A 19995-nucleotide genomic window follows, 5' to 3' on the forward strand; every position below is an offset into this window, starting at 1 on the left:
ATACCTGCTTTTTAATAAAATGAACAATGCCCTTCAGGCAACACGTAATTTTGAACTCCAGGCTGAGCATTTATGACCACTGAAATTGCTGTTTAATTAAAAAAAAAATATTTGACCCTGCAGGCCAGAATTTCCTCTCTGAGTGCATACTCTTGCTACTTTGTTATCTTAAACTTATTTAATGTATTAAGCTTCATCCAGTTGAGCCAAGCCTGCAAGTTCTCCTTTGGCTGCTGCATGGAAAGCTACAGCAGCATTTTTCCATGCCCAAGGCTGGCAGGTCCTATTAAAAAGGACCTTTCATTCTGTAGGGCTGATATAGCATTTATCCCATCCATAGCACTTTGTATATAATAATGTGCCTGATTTTATATTCATCTTTCCTGACCTTCAGTTCTTAGGAAGTATTCCTGTAAAAATGTTCCCTGAGCTTGGTCCCTCAAGTTGGTGCTTTTCAGTGAAGCCATTCACACACTCACTCTGTGCTTGACAATTTAATTACCTTATATTTCTAAAAGGCGTTTTTGAATGAAAGTCTGTATTAGAAATGGGAAATGCTTTTCTTTCTTAAGTGCCTTCCGCGGCAGCAAGTTATTTTTAAAGGGACTTGGTGTCATCCTTGCATTCCAACAGGGAACTGATCAGTCATTAACTCGGTTTTAAAGGTGACTAATGGGGGGGTTATGGCACTGACTACCTGCTCCAAGCCAGGAATCAAAACTAAATATCCTCAGAGGGAAAACCCACTGCAAGGGGGGGACCTTGGAGCAGAGCAGTGAGCACCACAGCATGGAGTTGTGTCAGGATTGGGTTAGGGTGGATATCCGGGAAAGGCTCTTGTCCTAGTTTAGGGTGAATTTTGGAGGAAAGTGGCCTGTCCCCCAACTGATTTGGTAAAAGATTTCCTTGAAAAAAAATGAAAAACACTGTTTATTTAGAAAGAAAAGTATTTACAAGCATAAAAAAATTAGTATTAAACAACAAAGCCTCTTGCTGTTCTGAAGAGGTGGCAAATTTAGAAAGCCCTTTTTGTGGGGTGTAGCTCAGCTCATTCAGTCTCTTATCAGTCCCTCCTTTGCTGGAAAGGGCTGCGTCCCAGGCTGCTCCTGGTGTTCTTCTGGGTTTTCTGTCCAGAGTGTGACCTCCTGGTGTTCTTCTGGGTTTTCTGTCCAGAGCAGGTTTGAGAAAGTTCCAAGAAAAAGAAAAAAACACAGTCCAGGGAACTTCTCTGCCTCAGCTAGCTGAAAACTAACCAAAAGCAAAGGAAAACTCTCTCCCGCCGTCAGTCCTTTCTGAACAAAGGAGCTGTGGCTGCCCCTGGATCCCTGGCAGTGTCCAAGGCCAAGTTGGATGGGGCTTGGAGCAGCCTAGGACAGTGGAAGGTGTCCCTGCCCATGGCGGGGGGGGGGGGGACTGGATGAGCTTTGAGGTCCCTTTCAACCCAAACCATTCTGGGGTTCTCTGATTCTAAGATTCTTTTAAATCACTGCAGTTCTCATAATATGTTTCACTCATTTTGAGTCTATTTTTATTCTAGTGAACCAGGAATAAACAGCTGCTTGCACACCTTTGCATTTCTTAAGAATTAATGCTATTAAAATTCTTCCCCTTTTAAATTTTTTTTCTCAAATTCTTGCAGTCTTTCCTTGTATTAATATCACTTTTTATTGAAATGGACATTCTAGTTACCCATGTCAGCTTTTGTAAGGGTTCTCATTTTTCTTTGGCTTTCAGGATATTTATTTCTGAGGTGAAGCATGTAATTGTTCAATACAATAAGAATTTCAACATCTTTAGGAGGAAGAGACGCCTTGCAGAAGAAGTGCAATGGAGGCACTACTGGCAGCACTGCAATGTGAGCTACCCAAAAATTGTCAGATAGAAGTTAAAAGGAAGGTAATTTTCTGCCTGTACTGGCCATGAAACTTGGGAGTTTTGGAAAAAAAGTGAAGCTCTGTTTTTAATAAAGTGGTGATATTTCTCCTTTCTGCAGATACTGCTTTCTCCTCAAAAATTCCTTGCTTGGTGGTTAAGGATCTTAATCCCTCTGCAGCAAGCATCTCATGGAAAGATACCTTTGATTTGGTTGCTAACTGACACAGCAGAACAGAAATTCTGTAACAGCTCTTCAATTAGAATCACTTAAAATTAAAATCACTGTTAATTTTTAATCTGAATATGTGTTTTCAATAGTATTTAAGACCGAAAAACTGTGCTGCCCATGCTTTTCTCTTACAGAGCCGCACACATATTCTGTTCTGGAAATTGTGTAAATGAAGGTGGTAAATAAGATATTTGGAAGTGGACAGCATTTATTGATACATAATCCTGAAGTTCCTGCCACAGGATAACAACCAGTCCTGTTGAAATAATATGCCCGTGATGTTTGCATTTAGAATTAGTGCAAATGGACACTTGCAGAAGGCTTAAAATATGAAATAAAAATAAACAGCTGTGGCCATCTCTGTTCCTTATCCCAAAAGAAAACCACAGTGTGGCCTGTGCAAATAAATGTGGTGGAAACTTAAAGCAAATGGAAAAAATGCAATTATCTTTGCTAGCTAAACATTTATCTGGCACAAATTTCGGTTGTACCATCATAAAAGTGTAAAATTAGGTAGAACAAAGAGCAGGTAGAGTGCATTTTTCAACACTTAGGTATTTATTTGCATTATGAAAAAAGTGTACATAGCATACTTCTGGAACTATACATAATTCTAGCTAAGAGTCTTGATTTTATATTATTTTAGCACAGCACAACTTAAAAAACAGGGAAAACTATAAAAGTAGAAAAGTGGTGGTGCCATCTGTAAATGGAAAAGAAACAGAAGAAATAAATAGTTCAAAGTTCAGAGGAAGTATGTAAGTGTTGCTGTGAGTGAGACTTTGGGTGCCAGGACACTGTAGAACTTTATGGAAAAGGAATATAATTGTTTCTTTATTAAGCTGAAGAATAACCCAGTGGGTCAAATTCAGAAATGAGGTACCTTCATATGAGGTGGATCACTGACAAAAGTGTAAACATACAGTAAAAATTGTCTTGTTTGTGCTAAGTTTCCCTTGGTGGCAAAAGAGGGAGGGGTTGGTTGGTTGTTTTCTACAGACTTTTAAGTAGGAAAGAAACTATAAATGAGAAGGACTAGGGGGAAGCAGCACATTTTTGGGCGAAGAGGCCAAGCTGCTGCTTAGATATTTCTGATTTCCAAGCAGAACTTGTCTATTTTAATGAGAACCAATTTCTGAGAAAACATACAATTAAAAAAATTTAACTAAAGATCCAAAGTTAGTAAGAGAACATGCAGTAATTTATTTCATCAGTGTATCTGTCTATGCACAAAATAATTCTGTTTTGCCTCTTACATTTAATTATATTTTGAGCTGGGCTGGTTGAAATTTTAAATTAATATCTTATCCTTGGAGGAAGATGTGCTCATTAGCACTCCAGCTGTGCTGGAAACTTTTGTTTGTGTAGCAATAAAAATGCGTGTTTAATTTGATTTTTCAGTCATTTGTGACTCCAGCTCAGAGAAGGAACCTATTTAGGTGTTTCTTATGGGGCATTTTTCTTCACTTGATCAACAAGTACAAACCACTGCTGTAACATGGGATTTCTGTGCTTATTTGTTTGCTATTCCCTATAATTTTTCCCTCCCACTTCTGTCCTTTTCCCTGTCCCTGTGAAGCACTTCCTGCATTAAAGGGATTTGTAGGAATAACCAATTAAAGGTGTTTGTGACAGACTGAGACAGGCCAAGATTAGAAACATCTCACCTGCCTTTGCTAAGTGTCTCATGTGCTTAACAGATAAATACCAGCACTTCTGGGGGTCAAGATTTCTTCTTTCCTTTCTTATTTTTACAAGCTGAAAGAGGGGAGATGCTCTTAGCATGAGAGAGAAGAGTTATGGAAATAAGAACTATTTCTTTCAGGTGTATAATTTGTGAAAGGGGCTCTAAAAATTCTGCATTTGGCTCATTAATGTTTTTGAAGAGGTTTTTGGCTGAACTGGACCACCAGTTTCTAGATCTGGTGTTTTGTCCCCAAAAGGAGGAGGGAAGAGGCTGGGAAGAGGGGCTCACCTGGGAGGGCTCAGATCCTGGGAGATGGGGAGCTGGGGTGGGAGCAGGGCTTGGCACAGCGAGGAGAGGAGAGGGAGAGGGAGAGGGAGAGGGAGAGGGAGAGGGAGAGGGAGAGGGAGAGGGAGAGGGAGAGGGAGAGGGAGAGGGAGAGGGAGAGGGAGAGGGAGAGGGAGAGAGCTGCAGCTCTCAGCTGTGTGCACCAAACCCTCCTGGAACATTTGGAAGGGATGAGCTGTTCTGTCTCTGCAAGTGGGTTCTTCATTTTCTGTGGTGGTTGACATTTTGTGGTACAAAACCAGGGATGTATTTTAAGTTAATGCCTCCTCTCTTTGTACTCACATAAACACACCAAAAATGTGAACGGGTATTTGTAATGCTAAGCTTAAAATCATGAACAACTTCATTTCCTCTTTAGGTTGTGAATTTAATGACAGTAAAACTTTAAAACTTCATATCATTTGTATGCTTTGAAAGAAAGCAATAGCTGATTTTTCATTATTTTTTTTCCTTCTTCCTCAGGGTGAATTTCACAGTAGAGCAGAACAAATCAACCTTGTCAGACTCCTCGGTGTGTATAGCACGATTTCTTCAGCCAGAGCTTGAAGAATCTGATTCACAGACACAGAAAAAGAGCAAGAAAGATGTGTCATAACTGAATCTACGTAAATTCTGATTGTATCTTCTCTTCCTGTCTTTTTCTTTAAAACCTGAAGACAGAAGAGGGCTCTGCTGAAAGCCTTGCCTCTCACCAGATCTTTTTTCACTTGACATGTGCCTCAAGCTCTGCACTGCAGAACAGAAGCTCACAGTCCTTAGAGTGAAATCTCAGCAATTTTGGGGGTGAGCTTTTATGTGGTACCCACTGACCACTCCCACCTTCTCCTCAGTATGGAGGAAGATGCTTTTGGAGAATTTCTTGGTAGTATCCTTCATTTTTCGTGGATTTCTTACTCTGGAGGGCTGTGCCTTGTTATTTTCTCTATATTTGAGATCTGCAACTGCAAAGTTTTAAAGTGAATAAACTTTAAAGTGAATTGGAGCATTGCTCTACAAGTGTCTCGCAGTGATGTCTTGCTGTGACTGTTAGGTTATGGTGTTTGTTTTGAATAAGAATAAAAATTAATTACACCAAAATTTTAGATCCTAATAACTTTAGTATTTGAAATATTGAAGTATATTAAGAAGTATATTAAGAAGTATTGGCACCATAACAGTCTTGGCACACTAACTGCCCAACCAATGCAACTTATAAAATCAGCAGAAAATGAAACATTATTAATTTATTATTTTTATTTTCTTCTCTCACAGGGCAATTTCTGGGAATTGTAAACTCTCAGATAGCACCTTGGCCTTCATCAGACAGTTCAGGGATGGTTTGAGTTTTCTTATTAACTTAATTGGCTTCCCTGGAAACGTCGATTTCTTCTCTGAATTCACAGCAATCCTCCTGTTGCTGATGGTGCCCCTGTTGTCACTGACTGTTTCAGGTAAACATGCTCTTCAGCTGGAAAGAACTCCATGTATTTTACTTTTATCTTCTTAAGGGGAAAAAAAAATCACAAGTGATGGGGGAAGCTTGTTTCTCTAATAGTTTCACTTCTAATGATATGAATTCTGACATGCATTTTTAGCCCATGGCCTTTCCTCTATTTTAGGAGATTGTAGCACTTCCTATCCAACCTATGGGGTGAATGTAGAGTAAATACATGAATAAATAAATCCCTACATGTGTGTAGGAATGAAGGAAATAATGTAGAAATGCAGAAAATAAAGTCGAACTTTCAGCAAAATCCTGGAGAGTGGAGGTGCCTGTCTCTACTCTCCTTCCATTAGAAAAGCACATGTAACTGAAAATTATGGTTTTGGTGCCAGTCTGACTTTCCCACTCACCACTCTTATCAAGTAGATTAGACGTCTTGCCCATATATAATATCATTTTTAATTGTGGTTATATTTTATTAAGGGGTTTGTGTACAGACAGAGACTGTTCTGTGACAGGCTATTGCAGAACACATCAAACCCATACTGATGATGAACAAAATGGACCATTCTTTGCTGGGATTGCAGCTGGAGCTGGAGGAATTTAACCAGAATGGTGTGGAAAATGTCACTGTCACCACTCCCGTGTATGGAAGAGGTGAAACTGGACTAATGAGTGATATTATGGTGAAGAAGATATAAAAACTTTGCTATGGTTGAAACCCAGTTTTGGAGAGTACCAGCCTTAAAGCAAAATAATTGCATGCATTTATGGCAGTTCAGAGTCATTCTTCAGTCCCCTTCTCTCCTCACTTGTTCATGTTCCTTCTTTTGGGGATATTATTTCAGACCACACAATGGGGAGTGGGAGCCCCTGGGAGGGAGGGGAGAATTCACAAAGCAGGTCATGCTCTGGTGACAAAATGTGTATCCTCGAGGTGGTTTCTCAGTGTCACTCAAACCCCAAATGTCAAACTCCTGTCTGGGCCAAACTGATGAAGGGGAGCTGTGGGTCTTTAAATCCGTAAGGTTGGCTTTCTGCACCTCACCTTGCTGCTTCTGTCACTTACACAACAAGAAATGTGGCCTTTCTGATATTCCTGACTGAGAGGATATTTAATTTGCTCTGTTCTGATCTGAAGCCTCTGCTTTTCTATCAGTAATTATATGAAAATTTGCTGGATACCTCTGGAAGAATAGTTGGATAGGAAGACAAACGGTATTTCCTGTGTTGCAGATGATAACTATAAAACAAAAAAGCAAAGTCAATTGGAAGTTTCCTCTGGGGGTCCAGCTGCTAAGGTGAGGAATTATCAGAACTAGACTGGTTCAGATACTATTTTTTTCAGCAAAGAGGTACAAGACTGACTTTCTCACCAGTTCTGAGCTCTGTTTCCCTTTCTTCAGATGGAATTCCCCCTTACTGACTTGTTTTACAGCTAAAATTGTCTGCAGCTCACCTAGTTACTGAAACAAAGGTCTCTGAGCTAGGATTTTACTCTGATTCTTATATTCCATGGATCTCAGCCACTCCTGAGCCAGCCAGTTCCATCTGTGTGGCAGGAATGAGCCACCTCTATTCTAAATGCCAGAGAAAGTTCACAAACAATTCAGTCAATGCTCACCACAAGGCTCTCGTCCTCCAGATCCTGCTCGGAGCTTTACAAATACATTTTTCAAGTTTCAATTTAACCTTTCCTATAAATAGTCCCACCGTATGGAAGGAAACTCTTGCTTCAGAGCTGCGGTTGAGCTTGAAATGAAGGGGAAGAAATGGTGAGAGGCTTCTGGGGTGGAAAGGAAGCAGAGGGAAGGCTGCAGATCCATGCTGAGATACCACAGTGACACTCTGAGGATGTCAGCGGTGCATACAAGCACTTCTGCTGAGCTGGGCTCGCACAGGCAGCCCCTGGAGGGAGTTTGGAACTCCTGCAACAAAAATATTTAAACATCTGAGTGTTAAACCGCGACACTGAGAAAGGAAATTTCTTGTCGTGCAGATATTCTGTGTGTGCCTCCTCTTCTCTGTAAGAGCAGAGAGAAAAGATTCACTCTCACAGCTTCAGAACCTTAATTATTTCATTGGCCTGTACGGGTAAAATTAATGTACAAACACAAGATGATGGACCAAATCCAGTCTTATGATTCCACTGAGTATTTGTGTGAATTTAATGAACCTGAAATTGTTGAAATCGACAGGCTCTGTTTGCTATTAGCTGTGTACACAGCTTGCTGTTCACAGAATGATTTATATAGTTCAGAAATTTCAATGTATTTGCTTGTCTTCTGGTGTCATAATAAATTGTCCTACCTTGACTCATGTAGCTCATGTAGGATCCTGAAATTCTTCCAGGATTTCTCTTTTAAAATTATTTTAGCAAGGCTTCAAAAGGCAATTAGAGATAGCAGGGTGGGCAGGAGAATTCTTGATAGCAAAGTTACTTTAAGTGCCTATTTCCCTTTAAAAGCCAAGAAATCAAAGAATCTCAGAATGGTTTGGGTAGGAAGGGACCTTAAAACTCATCTATTCCAACCCCCTGCCAAGGGCAGGGACACCTTCCACTAGACCAGGTTGCTCCAAACCCTGTGCAACCTGGAAAAATGCAAAGTGTTTATAGTAAAATCAATCAATCAATAAATCAAAGGCCTAAGTTAACAAAAAGCCATCCTTTGCCTCCACGGGCTTCTAGCAGTTATTCTATACTGAAATTAGCCACTTTCTGTTATTTGAATCTCTGCTTAAATGTGAAGCTTTGCAAAGATTTCTTCTAAAAGTAACTGAGTGGAAATTTGCAGGGGAAGTGGATACTCTGCGAGTTCAAACTGGATGAGTAAAAATAAACATCTTCTTCAGATATTTTGATCCAGCAATTGGAAAACTCAGCAAATCAGCCTCTAGCCCAGATGGAAAGAAGTTGCTGAGGACATTCTGCCAGCTAGTTCTGGATCATGGCTTTAAGGTAAAACACTATTTTGTCTTGATTTGCTTGCAAGAGGGTAGGCATAGACTTTTTTTTTTGGTTTAGCAGGTTAACTCTTAGGACAGCTAACCTTCTTGTAAAATAGTCTTTTTTAGGTCCCTACTTTCTGTACATATTAGAAAAAAAAAATAAAAGAACAGTGAGAAAAATGTGGGACAGAAGGGACAGAAGAATCTGAGCAGTGTGTTACCTGCAATAACATATCCAATTGTCCTTTGACAACTGGTCAGTGCTAAATTTCTGTGTCAGGAATGCCACAATCTGAAATAGTGTGCCGGGAATGTACTGCACTGAATCTGCCAGGGAGATAACAGGATGTGAGTGTGGTGCAGCACACAAAGCACACACCTGGTCTAAGAAAACAGGGAGTTTTCTTATTTCCTACTAGAAAGAGACAGCAGCACTGCCTCCCTGCCTCTTCTCAAGGTGTCGGTGCAATGCTGACACAAAGGCTGTGTCTGTGCAACCAAAATGAGATTTCTGTGGGCCCTCACGGATTCCAGTGCACCCAAAAAGATTGAATTCCAGTCAGCTCCTGGAAGAGCAATGCCTGAAAGCACATCAGCACTTTCTGTGCAGCACTGCATGCTAAGAGAAGAGAAATTAGGAAACTGCCCAGTTCCCTTTGTAACTTGTGTTCTCCTCAGATTCATTAAAATCCGCAGGAAAAGGGGTCCCAGAGAATGTGTAAATTTCTTTAACTCTTCACTGGAGAAGGGAAATCCTGACACATCACTATGATAAGTGGCCAGAGATTTAATAAAACATTTGTGTTTATTTTTAATATTTTCTATATGGAAAATACAAGCATATCTGTGGACCTTTCTCTTTTCAGTACTGTATAGTAGGGGTTTGAAGAACATTCATGTCTTTCTTTTTGGAGCTTAATATAATTCAAGATCCCAACCTTTGGCTGGGAGGAAACAGCTCAAGGAAACACAGAATGCAATGGGCGATGGTTTTTTGTAATTCAAACATAGAGTTGTGTCCAAATTACTTGTTCTAAATAAGTATTTTTCTCATAGCTTTAAGTTTTAAAAGATTTAAGTAGTCACAAGGAAATCTCAAATAGCTGCCATGACTTTTTGAATTGAATAGAATTAAATTGAATTTAATTGAAATTAATCCCTAAGTGAGGCTTTCTGTGTGGAATACAAAAAGTTTATTTTGATGTTTGTTGTTAAGTTTGTTGAAACAAGTTTAAATTCCAGTGTGAATTTTGGATTCCTAGGCCATGCATGATGTGCTGATGGCTCCCTGCTGGACATGCCTTGCTTCAGGTGATCACCACTCACTTACCCTACCCTGTACCAGCAAAAAAAGAACAACAATGCACTCCTCTATGAGGGGTCACCTGCCAGTGAAGCTGTTTTGGCCCAAAAGAAAATATCCCCACAATGCCAAGGGCTGTCAAAAATACAGCACTCCTCCTGCACACATGAGCAAAACTGCCTAAAATGGATGTAGATTAAGTGTTCTGTGTTATAATTAGTAATTTGGCAATGTTGAACAGGGTAATGCAAAGAGAAAACAAGCAACAAGAAAGCCTTGGGGTACCACACAAAGTTTGGCTTACGTGTTTATATGCTGGATGCTGATGTGTGGGTAACTAAATTGTATTTATTTTAGACTCAGAGAATGTGTGGCTGAGATCAGCAGGAAAATGATGGAGGAATGATAGGCTTAAATTCTAGCTCACCTAATTGCTTTATAAAAGAGACAGAGCTCTGCTCTAATCCCAGACTAGTTTGGGTCAGAAGGGACCTTCAACTTCATCCAGTGCCACCCCCTGCCATGGGCAGAGACATCTTCCACTGTCCCAGGCTGCTCCAAGCCCCATCCAGCCTGGCCTTGGGCACTCCCAGGGATCCAGGGACAGCCACAGCTGCTCTGGGCACCCTGGGCCAGGGCCTGCCCACCCTCCCAGCCAGCAATTCCTCATTCCCAATATCCCATCTGTCCCTGCCCTCTGGCCCTGGGAAGCCATTCCCTGGCTGCTGTCCCTCCATGCCTTGTGCCCAGTGCCTGTGCAGCTCTCCTGGAGCCCCCTGCCCAGCTGCCCACGCTGGGGGATCAGCCCAGGGCAGGAGGATTCAGGCTGGGGCAGGTCCAGCTCTCACCCACAGCACCTTCTCCCGTCTCCCAGGGCTGCTCCTGATCCATTCTGCACCCAGCCTGTACTTGGGCCTGCGATTGCCAAATCATTGAATCACTTGAGGAGGAAGAGACCCTTAAGATCATCAAACCCAGCTGTAAACATAACTATGACAAAACCAGAGATGTAACAGACAGACACCTAAATGTGTTTTCACATTCACTTCCAGAAAACCACAATAGCTCTGTTCTAATGTTGAACACTGAACAATGTCTTTAGATCAGTGATGCAAAAACTTGGAGAGGGGCTGGACTTGGTATTCCTGTCTGGAGTCCTGTGTTAACCTCCATGGCACCCAAAATAAGACCTGGAGCTGCTGCAGCCAGTGCAGAGGAGGGCACGGAGATGCTGCCAGGGCTGGAGCCCCTCTGCTCTGGAGCCAGCCTGGCACAGCTGGGGCTGCTCAGAGCCTGCACAAGAGAAGGCTCCAGGGACACCTCAGAGCCCCTGCCAGGGCCTCAGGGGGCTCCAGGAGAGCTGCACAGGCACTGGGCACAAGGCATGGAGGGACAGCAGCCAGGGAATGGCTTCCCAGGGCCAGAGGGCAGGCACAGATGGGCTATTGGGAATGAGGAATTGCTGGCTGGGAGGGTGGGCAGGCCCTGGCCCAGGGTGCCCAGAGCAGCTGGGGCTGTCCCTGGATCCCTGGGAGTGTCCAGGGCCAGGTTGGATGGGGCTTGGAGCCACCTGGGACAGTGGAAGGTGTCCCTGCCCATGGCAGGAGGGTGGCACTGGATGAGCTTTAATGCCCTTTCCAACCCAAACCATCCTCATTCTGTGATCCTGGAGGCTTTTTGTTCTAAAATTATGAAAATGTTAAATGGAAATAGAAAAATGTAGGTGGGTAGGTAAATTGTTCCTTATAAATTACCTTTCCTCTGGGGAAGTTACTATTTGGAGGTAACTTTTTTCTTTCTGTCACTAAACCTTTAGCATATAAAGCAATGGCTGGCCTAAATAACCAGAAAGAGCAGAAAGAATTTGGGCTTTTAAAATAAACTCTTTTTGAACTGTTTAAACATTAACTTCTGGCCTTTGAATAAGTGGATTTTCTTAGTAAATTAAATTTTTCCACAAAAAGCCTGGAAAATACATTCCATCCTAAAAGTATTTGTTTATCACAAAGACCAGCTTTTCACATACCAGTTTGTCTTAACTATCTTAAAAGCAATCAGAAGATTTAAAACCTGCTTTAAAAATTAATTCCAGACCACAGTGCTGGGTGGTGGGCAGGAAATATACCAGCCCAGCTGCTCAAAAAATGTCTTGGCCATCAGAGCTGAAGGATGTAAGTGCTAGGACAAAAGAGCAAAATGGAGAATTTTTTCCACCTCTGTGACTTGTGAGACCTCTCCTGGCAAAGCAGTGGAGTTTTGCAGCTGTAGAGATATTTCTAAGCCAAATTGATGGTTATTTTGGTACAGTATTTATCAGACTGCTTGTCAGCCTGTTGTCCTGTACATCTTCAGTTCAGAACATCTTCAGTTCAGATAATTTACTCCTTTTTTCCTGGCAGCCAGCTCCTCCAGGCTTTGGTGCCAGCAGAGGGTGCCAGAAAGATGTGGCAGCTCCTGCACACTCAGACTTTTCTTTTTCAGGTTGGGTTTCCATCATTTTAAGCAAAGATTTTCCTTTGCAGCAAGCCTGGAAGGAATAATTGGTTACCAGCAGCCGGGTAGAAAATTAGTACAAATCTGAAGCTTTAAAAGGACAGCCAGCCAAAGGAGCTTCCAGGACAGGACACCCTCCTTACCTTTAAAATAGTGTGATCTTTCTTATGCTGCCACTGAAACAATTTTCAGTGTGGTACAGAGCCCTTCCTGTAGTACTGTGCTTTGTTTGAGAGTCCCATTTCACTCATCCCTTTTTAAAAATGCTCTTCAGGAGTATCCTGTGGCATCGGGAGGTTGCACGGAGCACGTTTGCAACTCCTCACATGGAAAAACTGCAAGAAATGCCATGTTTTAATTTTGGAGGTGGCTCCTTTCAAAGCATCAGTGTGGTGCCTGCTTAAGTAACCAGTGATGAAATAAGAGATGGCCAACTTATAAAGTCTAAACTGGCAATCTAACTTCTTAAAAGAATAATCTACGTACTTGTGTGGCTGGTTTTGAGTATTTAGGAGGTTTTCTCCCAGGTTTAATTTTTAGCCCTCTGTACCTGCTGCCTTTCCCACGCTGGAGGGCCCAAGCTTGGCTGAGTGTGTTGAGGGCTTTGTTTGTGTTCCCCTTCTGGAACCTTCTCTGCAGTAATTGTTTTGATAATAATAGAGCCACACAGCATATGTTCATGATAAAGGACAGGCTGTCTCTGAACATATTGTTTTGTGTCCTGTTCCTTTCCTAACAGGTGCAAGCACTCCATTTCTCACCTTGGCTGCTTCTGAACACTGAATTAACACTTCTGGGTGCTTATAATAGCCCAAGGAGCTCAAGCTGACCAGGTCAGTTCCTGTGACAAGTGAAACACCTTTTTCTCCATATCCCATTCTGTCCATCTGAATTGAAATTTTGCCTTTTTATTGCAAATTAACTTGGTCACATGAGATCTTCCTGCAAGTGGGAGTTGGCCTCACTTTTACCTGCTTTAAAGAATTAATTGGAAAGCAGCCGTTTCCTAGCTACCATCAGGGTTTTCTCAGGTTTTGTCTATGCAAAAACTCACAATAAGCCAGTCCTATTTTTTCCTCTAGCTGGCTCATCCCTTTTTAATTTAGTTGTTTTCCTTCCCACTAGATTTTACTGCAAATTTGAGATTCAACACTGGCAGCCAGGTTTTTTCCAGTGCATCTTTGATCATTGGCAGATTCTGCCTGGAGATCCCTGGCAAGTTGTGACTGAAACAGGTAAAGGCAAAGGCTTCAAGCAGTTTGTTCCACCTCTGGATAACTTCCTAGGCAAGTTGCAATCACTTCTGTTTCATGGTGTGTGATGCACTGCCCACTTTTGTCCTGACAGTTTCCTCTTAAAACCAGGAAGGAAATGGAGATTGTTTTTTTAGATTGTCACCTTGAATACACAGTGTTAACAAAGTGTGGTTATGACATGACCACCTAATTTTAAAAAAAAACCAAAAATTACATCCAGCTTTGACTTATGTGGTTGTTGTTGCCTATATGTTGTCTGTGACCACTCCTGCCTGGATCAAAAACCCACTTTAAAAAAAAGCCACCCGGGACTAATGGTGTTCTTTTCAGTTTGCCTAGACCACAATTATTTTTAATCTAGCAAGCACCTCCTGTCACTGTGGCTCACAGGAATCCTTGCTGAATGGTCAGGTTTTTTCGTCTCAGACAAAATACGTGTTAATTTCCTAACAGGAATTCTCTGTGCTCTGGGGGATGGATAGCAAAAGGCTGGCAGTTCAGAATCACAGAAATAATTAGAAAAGCCCTCTGAAGTCATCAAGCCCAACCTGTGACCCCACCACCACCTTGCCACCCAGACCATGGCACTGTCACATCCAGTCTTTCCTTGAACACCCCTGGGGATGGTGACAACACCTTCTCCCTGGGCAGCCCATTCCCATGCCCAATCACCCTCTGTGAAGAATTTCTTCCTGACGTTCAACCTAAATCCCCCCTGGCACATCCTCCTCCTGTCCCTGTTCCCTGGAGCACAGCCCGAACCCCCCAGCTGTCCCCTCCTCTCAGGAGCTGTGCAGAGCCACAAGGTCCCCCCTGAGCCTCCTTTTCTCCAGGCTCAGCCCCTTCCCAGCTCCCTCAGCCTCTCCTGGGGCTCCAGCCCCTTCCCAGCTCCGTTCCCTGCCCTGGACACGCTCCAGCCCCTCGGTGTCTCTGCTGTCCTGAGGGCCCAGAGCTGTCCCCAGCCCTGGAGGTGCCTCAGCAGTGCCAGCACAGGGATGGACACCGTCCTGGGGCTGTGGCCACACTATTTTCCCATTCAGGAAATGCCTGTTCCTGCTGCTGGACAGGTGCACAATCTCCTGGAGCGGGTGTGGTGGTGTTGGGCAGCAAAGTCCTGCCTCCATGGCTCTCTGACAGCTTTGTGTGATGGCAAATATGAAAATCAGAAACCAGTTCAGACTGAGCCTTTGAGAAGGTAGAGTCTTCCTGTCACTAGAATTTTAGCAGCTAGCTCACTTCCAGAATCTGCAGAGAAAATCATAGCAAATGAATGCGTGAGGGGACTGCCAGTGTGCGGAGCAAGGCTTTCACAGCATGCCGGTACCTGTGCAGTGGGGGGGAATTCCTGTGTTAACCTCACCAGCTTTACTGCCCTTCTGCAGCTGGCTCCAAAGTGTATTTGATACAGTCCACTCAAAGCAGCAACCATCAACTCCCACAAGGGAAAGAAACAGGCAAGACCCTATCTAACCTTTTCTCCAAGCTTTTTCTTGTTGGAAGTCCTTGGATAGACATTCTGATGTGCTCTAGGATTTGCTGAAAGGGAAATAAACCAAAGCCACACCTAGCCAGGTTGGCTGAGCAGCACGGGAGTGGTGCAGGCCCCACCTCAGCTGCAGCCCTGACCTCCTCCCCACCCATCCCAACAAATTCCTTGTGGAAGCAGGAAGATGGAAGGGGACACTGCACTGCTCTGACACCTTGGTACACCCTCATCCTCAGCAGAGTTAAAGGATTCAGGGGTTACACAAGCCTTGTACCTACTGGCATTGCAGGAAAAGCACACATAACACAGCCTGTGACAATCCAGGCTGAAATGTCTTCAGCTTGCACTGTTGCTGTCATGGCTCTGGAAGGTTTCAAGAACACAGCCTTGCCTCAGCCCCAATTACTGCCTGCTACACAGGGCACAGTAATTTACAAAATTGCAGCTGCACTTTATTACACCCTGAGTGGTTTAGAGCACGTCCTAAGGACACTTGTCCTTACTTCACTTTCCTGATGTACATGCAAGATGTTCTCATCCCCTCAGCCAGTTGAGCCACACTCAAGTTTGACATTAAGAGCACAAACAGCATTTTCAGCAGCGACCAGTTTAAAACTTTTATTCAGAGTTACTCTTGGAACCTCTTTCCACACTCTACTCACAGGTCAAGTCGACGTGCAATGGTGATGCAGAAAGCACTGATCTGCTGCAGGCCGTCAAGAAAAACTTTGTAACAAGCATGTTTTTATTGGAAATAAATCATGCTAACAACTGATCCTTAACAGGTACAAAATATTAAACTGATAAGAAAAAAGAAAAGAAAGATTGGGGCACTATTAAGACCAACATGTGAACTCAAGACTGCATTAAAAATCATACAAAAAAGGCAGTAAAGAACAGTAATGCAGCATTAAAGGTAGGGGTACAGGGCAGACAAAAATCACAAAACATCCTGTTCTGTATATATACCTCCTCATCCACGTACTTGGTTCAAATACTGTAACAGTACTGGAAGGCAAAAAGCACCAGACATCCAACTAAAGAGGTAAGAAAAAACAAACCAAAAAATTAGCAAAAAAGTAAGATCTGGTCATTAGGGAAGGAATAATCTCAAATACAGTTACTGAACAGAAATACAACACTTGAAAAAGCTGTTATTTCAGCATACATAGACAATACCATTATTTTATTTCCAGCTCCATGGAAATGACTTGGTTTTCCTAGTCTGTAACCTCTTCCACATACAGTACTGCTGAGGTTATCCCCAGGTGTGTGTGGGCAGACACTGCGTACACACTAACAAAGCAGCACAGTCATCCTTTTACAGAGGAGTAAAACGGGGAAGTTGTTCCCTTTGAAGTAGAAAAGCAACAATCAGGAGGCCAGGAAATGTGGGGCAAAGCATCATTAAGCCCTAAACACACAATTCAAAATTAGGTGCGGACACTGCGCAGCTATGGCTTCTACTTCCTAAAAAGCCAAGCCTCCCTTACAGTCCACATGGAATACAGCAGCTGCTGAGGAGACAGAAACCATAATCAAGAAATCCTAGAAAACACTCCTGCACTGGAGAAAGTCTTTCCTATTTCATCTGCCTACAGATGCCACAAAAAGCAGCTGTACATTGCACTGTATACCGGGAGTTTTTGGTGGTGGCAAGGTGTCCCAATTATAACATGGCAGCACAGAGACTGTGTGATGCAGGGTTTGCATAGATAGTCTGTCCCCTTCCTAGCTCAAAGAACATAAAGAGGAAGAGGTCACAGCTTAGGCTCTTGTTGCATTTGGAACATGAAACTAGGAAAAAACCCCCAACAACTCCATTTATAGAGGCTTCCTCTATGTCCCCAGGTAATAGGGAGGTGGGGAACAAGACACAAAACATATGTCATGGCTATTCAAAGCTTCATTCTCTTAATGAAGTCTATTACAGGCCCCAGTGAAAATATTACAAATTCACTAATTCCTACACTTCTGCACCTTTTTCCTAACTGCCGTCCTAGAGCAAGTAAGTGCTCTTCTTTATTAAAAAAAAAAACCTCATTTGTTTTTACATTATTGCTGTATTTTACAACAAAATTAAAAAGCACTTATGGAATCCACACAACAGAAAGTCAGTATCCCCAGAACAAACTAATAGCTTGAACATGTATTCTCAAAAGGGCCTTTTCTACACCAGCTATTCAACAAGCAGGAGAAATAAAAACAAAAAGCCCAACTAATAAACATCCTATCGCTTCTCTTCCGAGCATCAACAAAATTCACCCCACTCTCCCAGGAGGGAAATCCTTTCAATAAATATCAGCGTGAGCTCCGAGGTGCTGGAATTCCAGATGGGGGGAAGGAGGAGCAGCAGCAGCTGTGTGCAATGCCCGCGGGGTCCGTGCTGCCCCGAGGGTCAGTCCAGGGAGATGATGTCGGGCGCGCTGCCGCCGCCGCCGCTGCTGGTGATGACGCCGGCCTCGGCCCGGCCCGAGGAGCTAACGTGCGTGCTGCTCTCGTGGTGGCTGGTGGAGGTGATGATGCTGCCAGGCGTGCTGCTTGTTAAGGTTGAGGTGAGACTATCCAAAAACATAGGAGGACAGTACTGCTTGAAACAAACAATGGAGAGTGAAGAGACTAACTGCATGAGGGAAATGTATGCTCTGAAGATACATCTTCCCCACACAACAAGCACCAGACGCGTTCCTAGCGAGACCACAGTGAGAACCAGAGTTCTGCAGATCAGTGACCAAGTGGGGATGGCAGCTACGAGCCTCCTCCCTCACCACCCCTCCCTTTTTGTTCTCCAGAATGGTCTGGGTTGGAAGAAACTTAAGACTCATCTCAGTCCATCCCCTACCATTGGTAGGGACACCTTCCACTACTGCAGGTTGCTCCAAGTTCTGTCCAACCTGGACAATTCCAGGGATGGGGCAGCCACAGCTGCTCTGTGCAGCCTATGCCAGAGTCTCAAATACACTCTGGGTCTATTCAAGTTAATGCTGAGCACATATTTACTTTAAAAAGACAAACTATCAGTAAAGAATGAGTTTCCAGGCCTGGATTTATCATGGAAAGGCTAAACTGAATCTTGTTTTATGCATATTCATTACTAGCTCTTGCTTGGTTTCCCTAGACTGTGGTTAGGTCTAAGCAAGTGAACCCCAAACACAGTTTGGATGATAACTACTGGAGCACACGTCACAAAAATCAGGCTTGGAAATAACCCCACAACAGATTAGAAACATACCTGTGAATCAACTGGGATTAGCGAAAGAAAATCCAGACCTAGGAAGAAGAGAAAGATGATAAATAGACAAGTCTCTCCTTTATTCACACACAACAAATGTAAGGATTTTTTTTTTGTGGTTGTAGAACAGATTTTGCAATTCATACAGAGTTTCTAAATGGAATATACCACTGTGACACCACTCTCAACGACTACTTCAGGCAGCAGCAAAACGAATTATCTAGTACAAGTGGCTCTTTTTAATAATGAGGATGACATAATGATGTATTATTCACTGAATACTGCAGGGTGGTTCAATGTGGTTGCTTAGATGGAAGTTGCCATTTGGAGCTGTTGGTTCATTAATGCAAGTTTCACTGCATATTGTACCTGACTTGGCCAAACTGGGACATGAAGAGTGTCATCACATTAAAGATGCTGGAATGAAGTAAAGTCACAACATGCACAAGTCCAAAAACAAGCAGCAGGTCTCTTCCTCCACCCACGGGCAGCCAATAAGGAAACATTTCTAATATCATCCCCGTTTTGTGTCTAGACAAATAAAAGGAATGAAGAAGAGGAAACTACAAGTAGTTCAATGTATATCCTCCAAGACCAGTGACAACTAGTGTCCATCTTAAACACCATTTGCGTGTAAGCATTTAGGGCAAGATGTTTAGAATTATGAAACCAATGAGAAATTACCACATTTTTTGGTTTTGTTTTTTTTTTTTTTTTCTAAATATTGGCCTTGTGTTTGCTATGTCAACAGAAAGAAATGATATACTCCCTCCCTCTCCCCTCACCTCCAAATCTCTTCTGGCCAGTGACATCTCTCCTCTTCTCCATTAGAGAAAAATTTTGAAGGAGATTTTAAAAGTCAGCTGCATTTACAGATCTGACAGCTTCTTTTGTCTGTGCAAGTTCTAGAACTTCAGTTGGTAAGAGCTGAACAACAGTTCTAGACTTCTGTTCTCCCAGCTTATTCTCCTATCCAATTTGGGAAGACAACTGATTTCTTAACAAAGGAGAAGTGGAGGGAGGGAGCAGTAAGGGAGCCAAAATGGACAGAGAAACAAGGGGAATGATATCCATCTCATTGCCAAACTGGTGCTGAAAGAAGAGGAAAAAACCCAGAGATGTTGCAGGGGAGGAATGGAGACAGGCAATGGAGCAGGGAAAGGGAAGTACAGGAGGCCAAAGTGACACCTGTCACCACAAGTCACCACTTCCTGGGCTCTGGGTTTGTTACAGCCGGCCAAGAGAACCCCCAGAGTCCCTATACACAGTGTTCTTTTCAAGGAGCCAGGATAGAAAACAATCAGTATCCCCACCTTTTGTCTGATATTTAGCAGCAGTGTTGAAGAATACATCATAGGCATTTAGGGTATGTCTAGGTAAAGAAAGTCGATAGAGGTCAGCTCACAGATTGTAGCTCACCTTAACCTTTTTCATACAGTCTAGACAGAGCACCACTACAATCAGCTAGCAAAGTAACTACACTGAGGGCTGGGATGAGTTAGCACCCTCACACCTCTAGTAACTAAAACAAGCAACTACTCTCCCTTGCATCTACAACACGTAACTACCGGATGTTTACACAAAGTCTGGCTGAGCACAGCAAGAGCAGCTTCTGGCTGCTGTGCTCAAGTGCCAGTTTGTACCCCAAAAGCAGTGCTTGTCACATCACTGCTGCAAAATGCAATCTGAAAATGGGCAGACAGCCTGTACTAGGCTT

General features: G+C 43.0%; 1 protein-coding gene and 1 long non-coding RNA gene across 6 annotated transcripts in view; both read right to left on the minus strand.

The window, feature by feature from the left end:
* Window positions 1–4482: 4482 nt before the first annotated feature.
* LOC132341830 (uncharacterized) lies at window positions 4483–7394 on the minus strand. Its single transcript, XR_009490329.1, has 2 exons — window positions 7184–7394; window positions 4483–4687 (listed from the first exon to the last, which is right to left on the minus strand). It is a non-coding gene; the product is annotated as an uncharacterized LOC132341830 (long non-coding RNA).
* Window positions 7395–15637: 8243 nt separating this feature from the next.
* Window positions 15638–19995, minus strand: part of PIAS2 (protein inhibitor of activated STAT 2) — a 28301-nt gene continuing 23943 nt past the window's right edge. The window contains exons 13-15 of one of the 5 annotated variants that reach the window (XR_009490255.1): window positions 19592–19650; window positions 18279–18316; window positions 17517–17607 (exon numbers count right to left, since the gene is read on the minus strand). Coding sequence is in view for 3 of the 5 variants with exons in the window: in XM_059873101.1 (XP_059729084.1) it covers window positions 17445–17636; window positions 18279–18316 (230 nt within the window). In the remaining 2 variants the exon portion in view is untranslated. Of the gene's footprint in view, window positions 17637–18278; window positions 18317–19591; window positions 19651–19995 lie in introns of all 5 variants that reach the window. The other 4 variants (XR_009490254.1, XM_059873103.1, XM_059873102.1 and 1 more) reach the window with 4 other exon arrangements.

Source organism: Haemorhous mexicanus, chromosome Z (assembly GCF_027477595.1).
Source record: "Haemorhous mexicanus isolate bHaeMex1 chromosome Z, bHaeMex1.pri, whole genome shotgun sequence".
NCBI classification, from domain to species: domain Eukaryota; kingdom Metazoa; phylum Chordata; class Aves; order Passeriformes; family Fringillidae; genus Haemorhous; species Haemorhous mexicanus.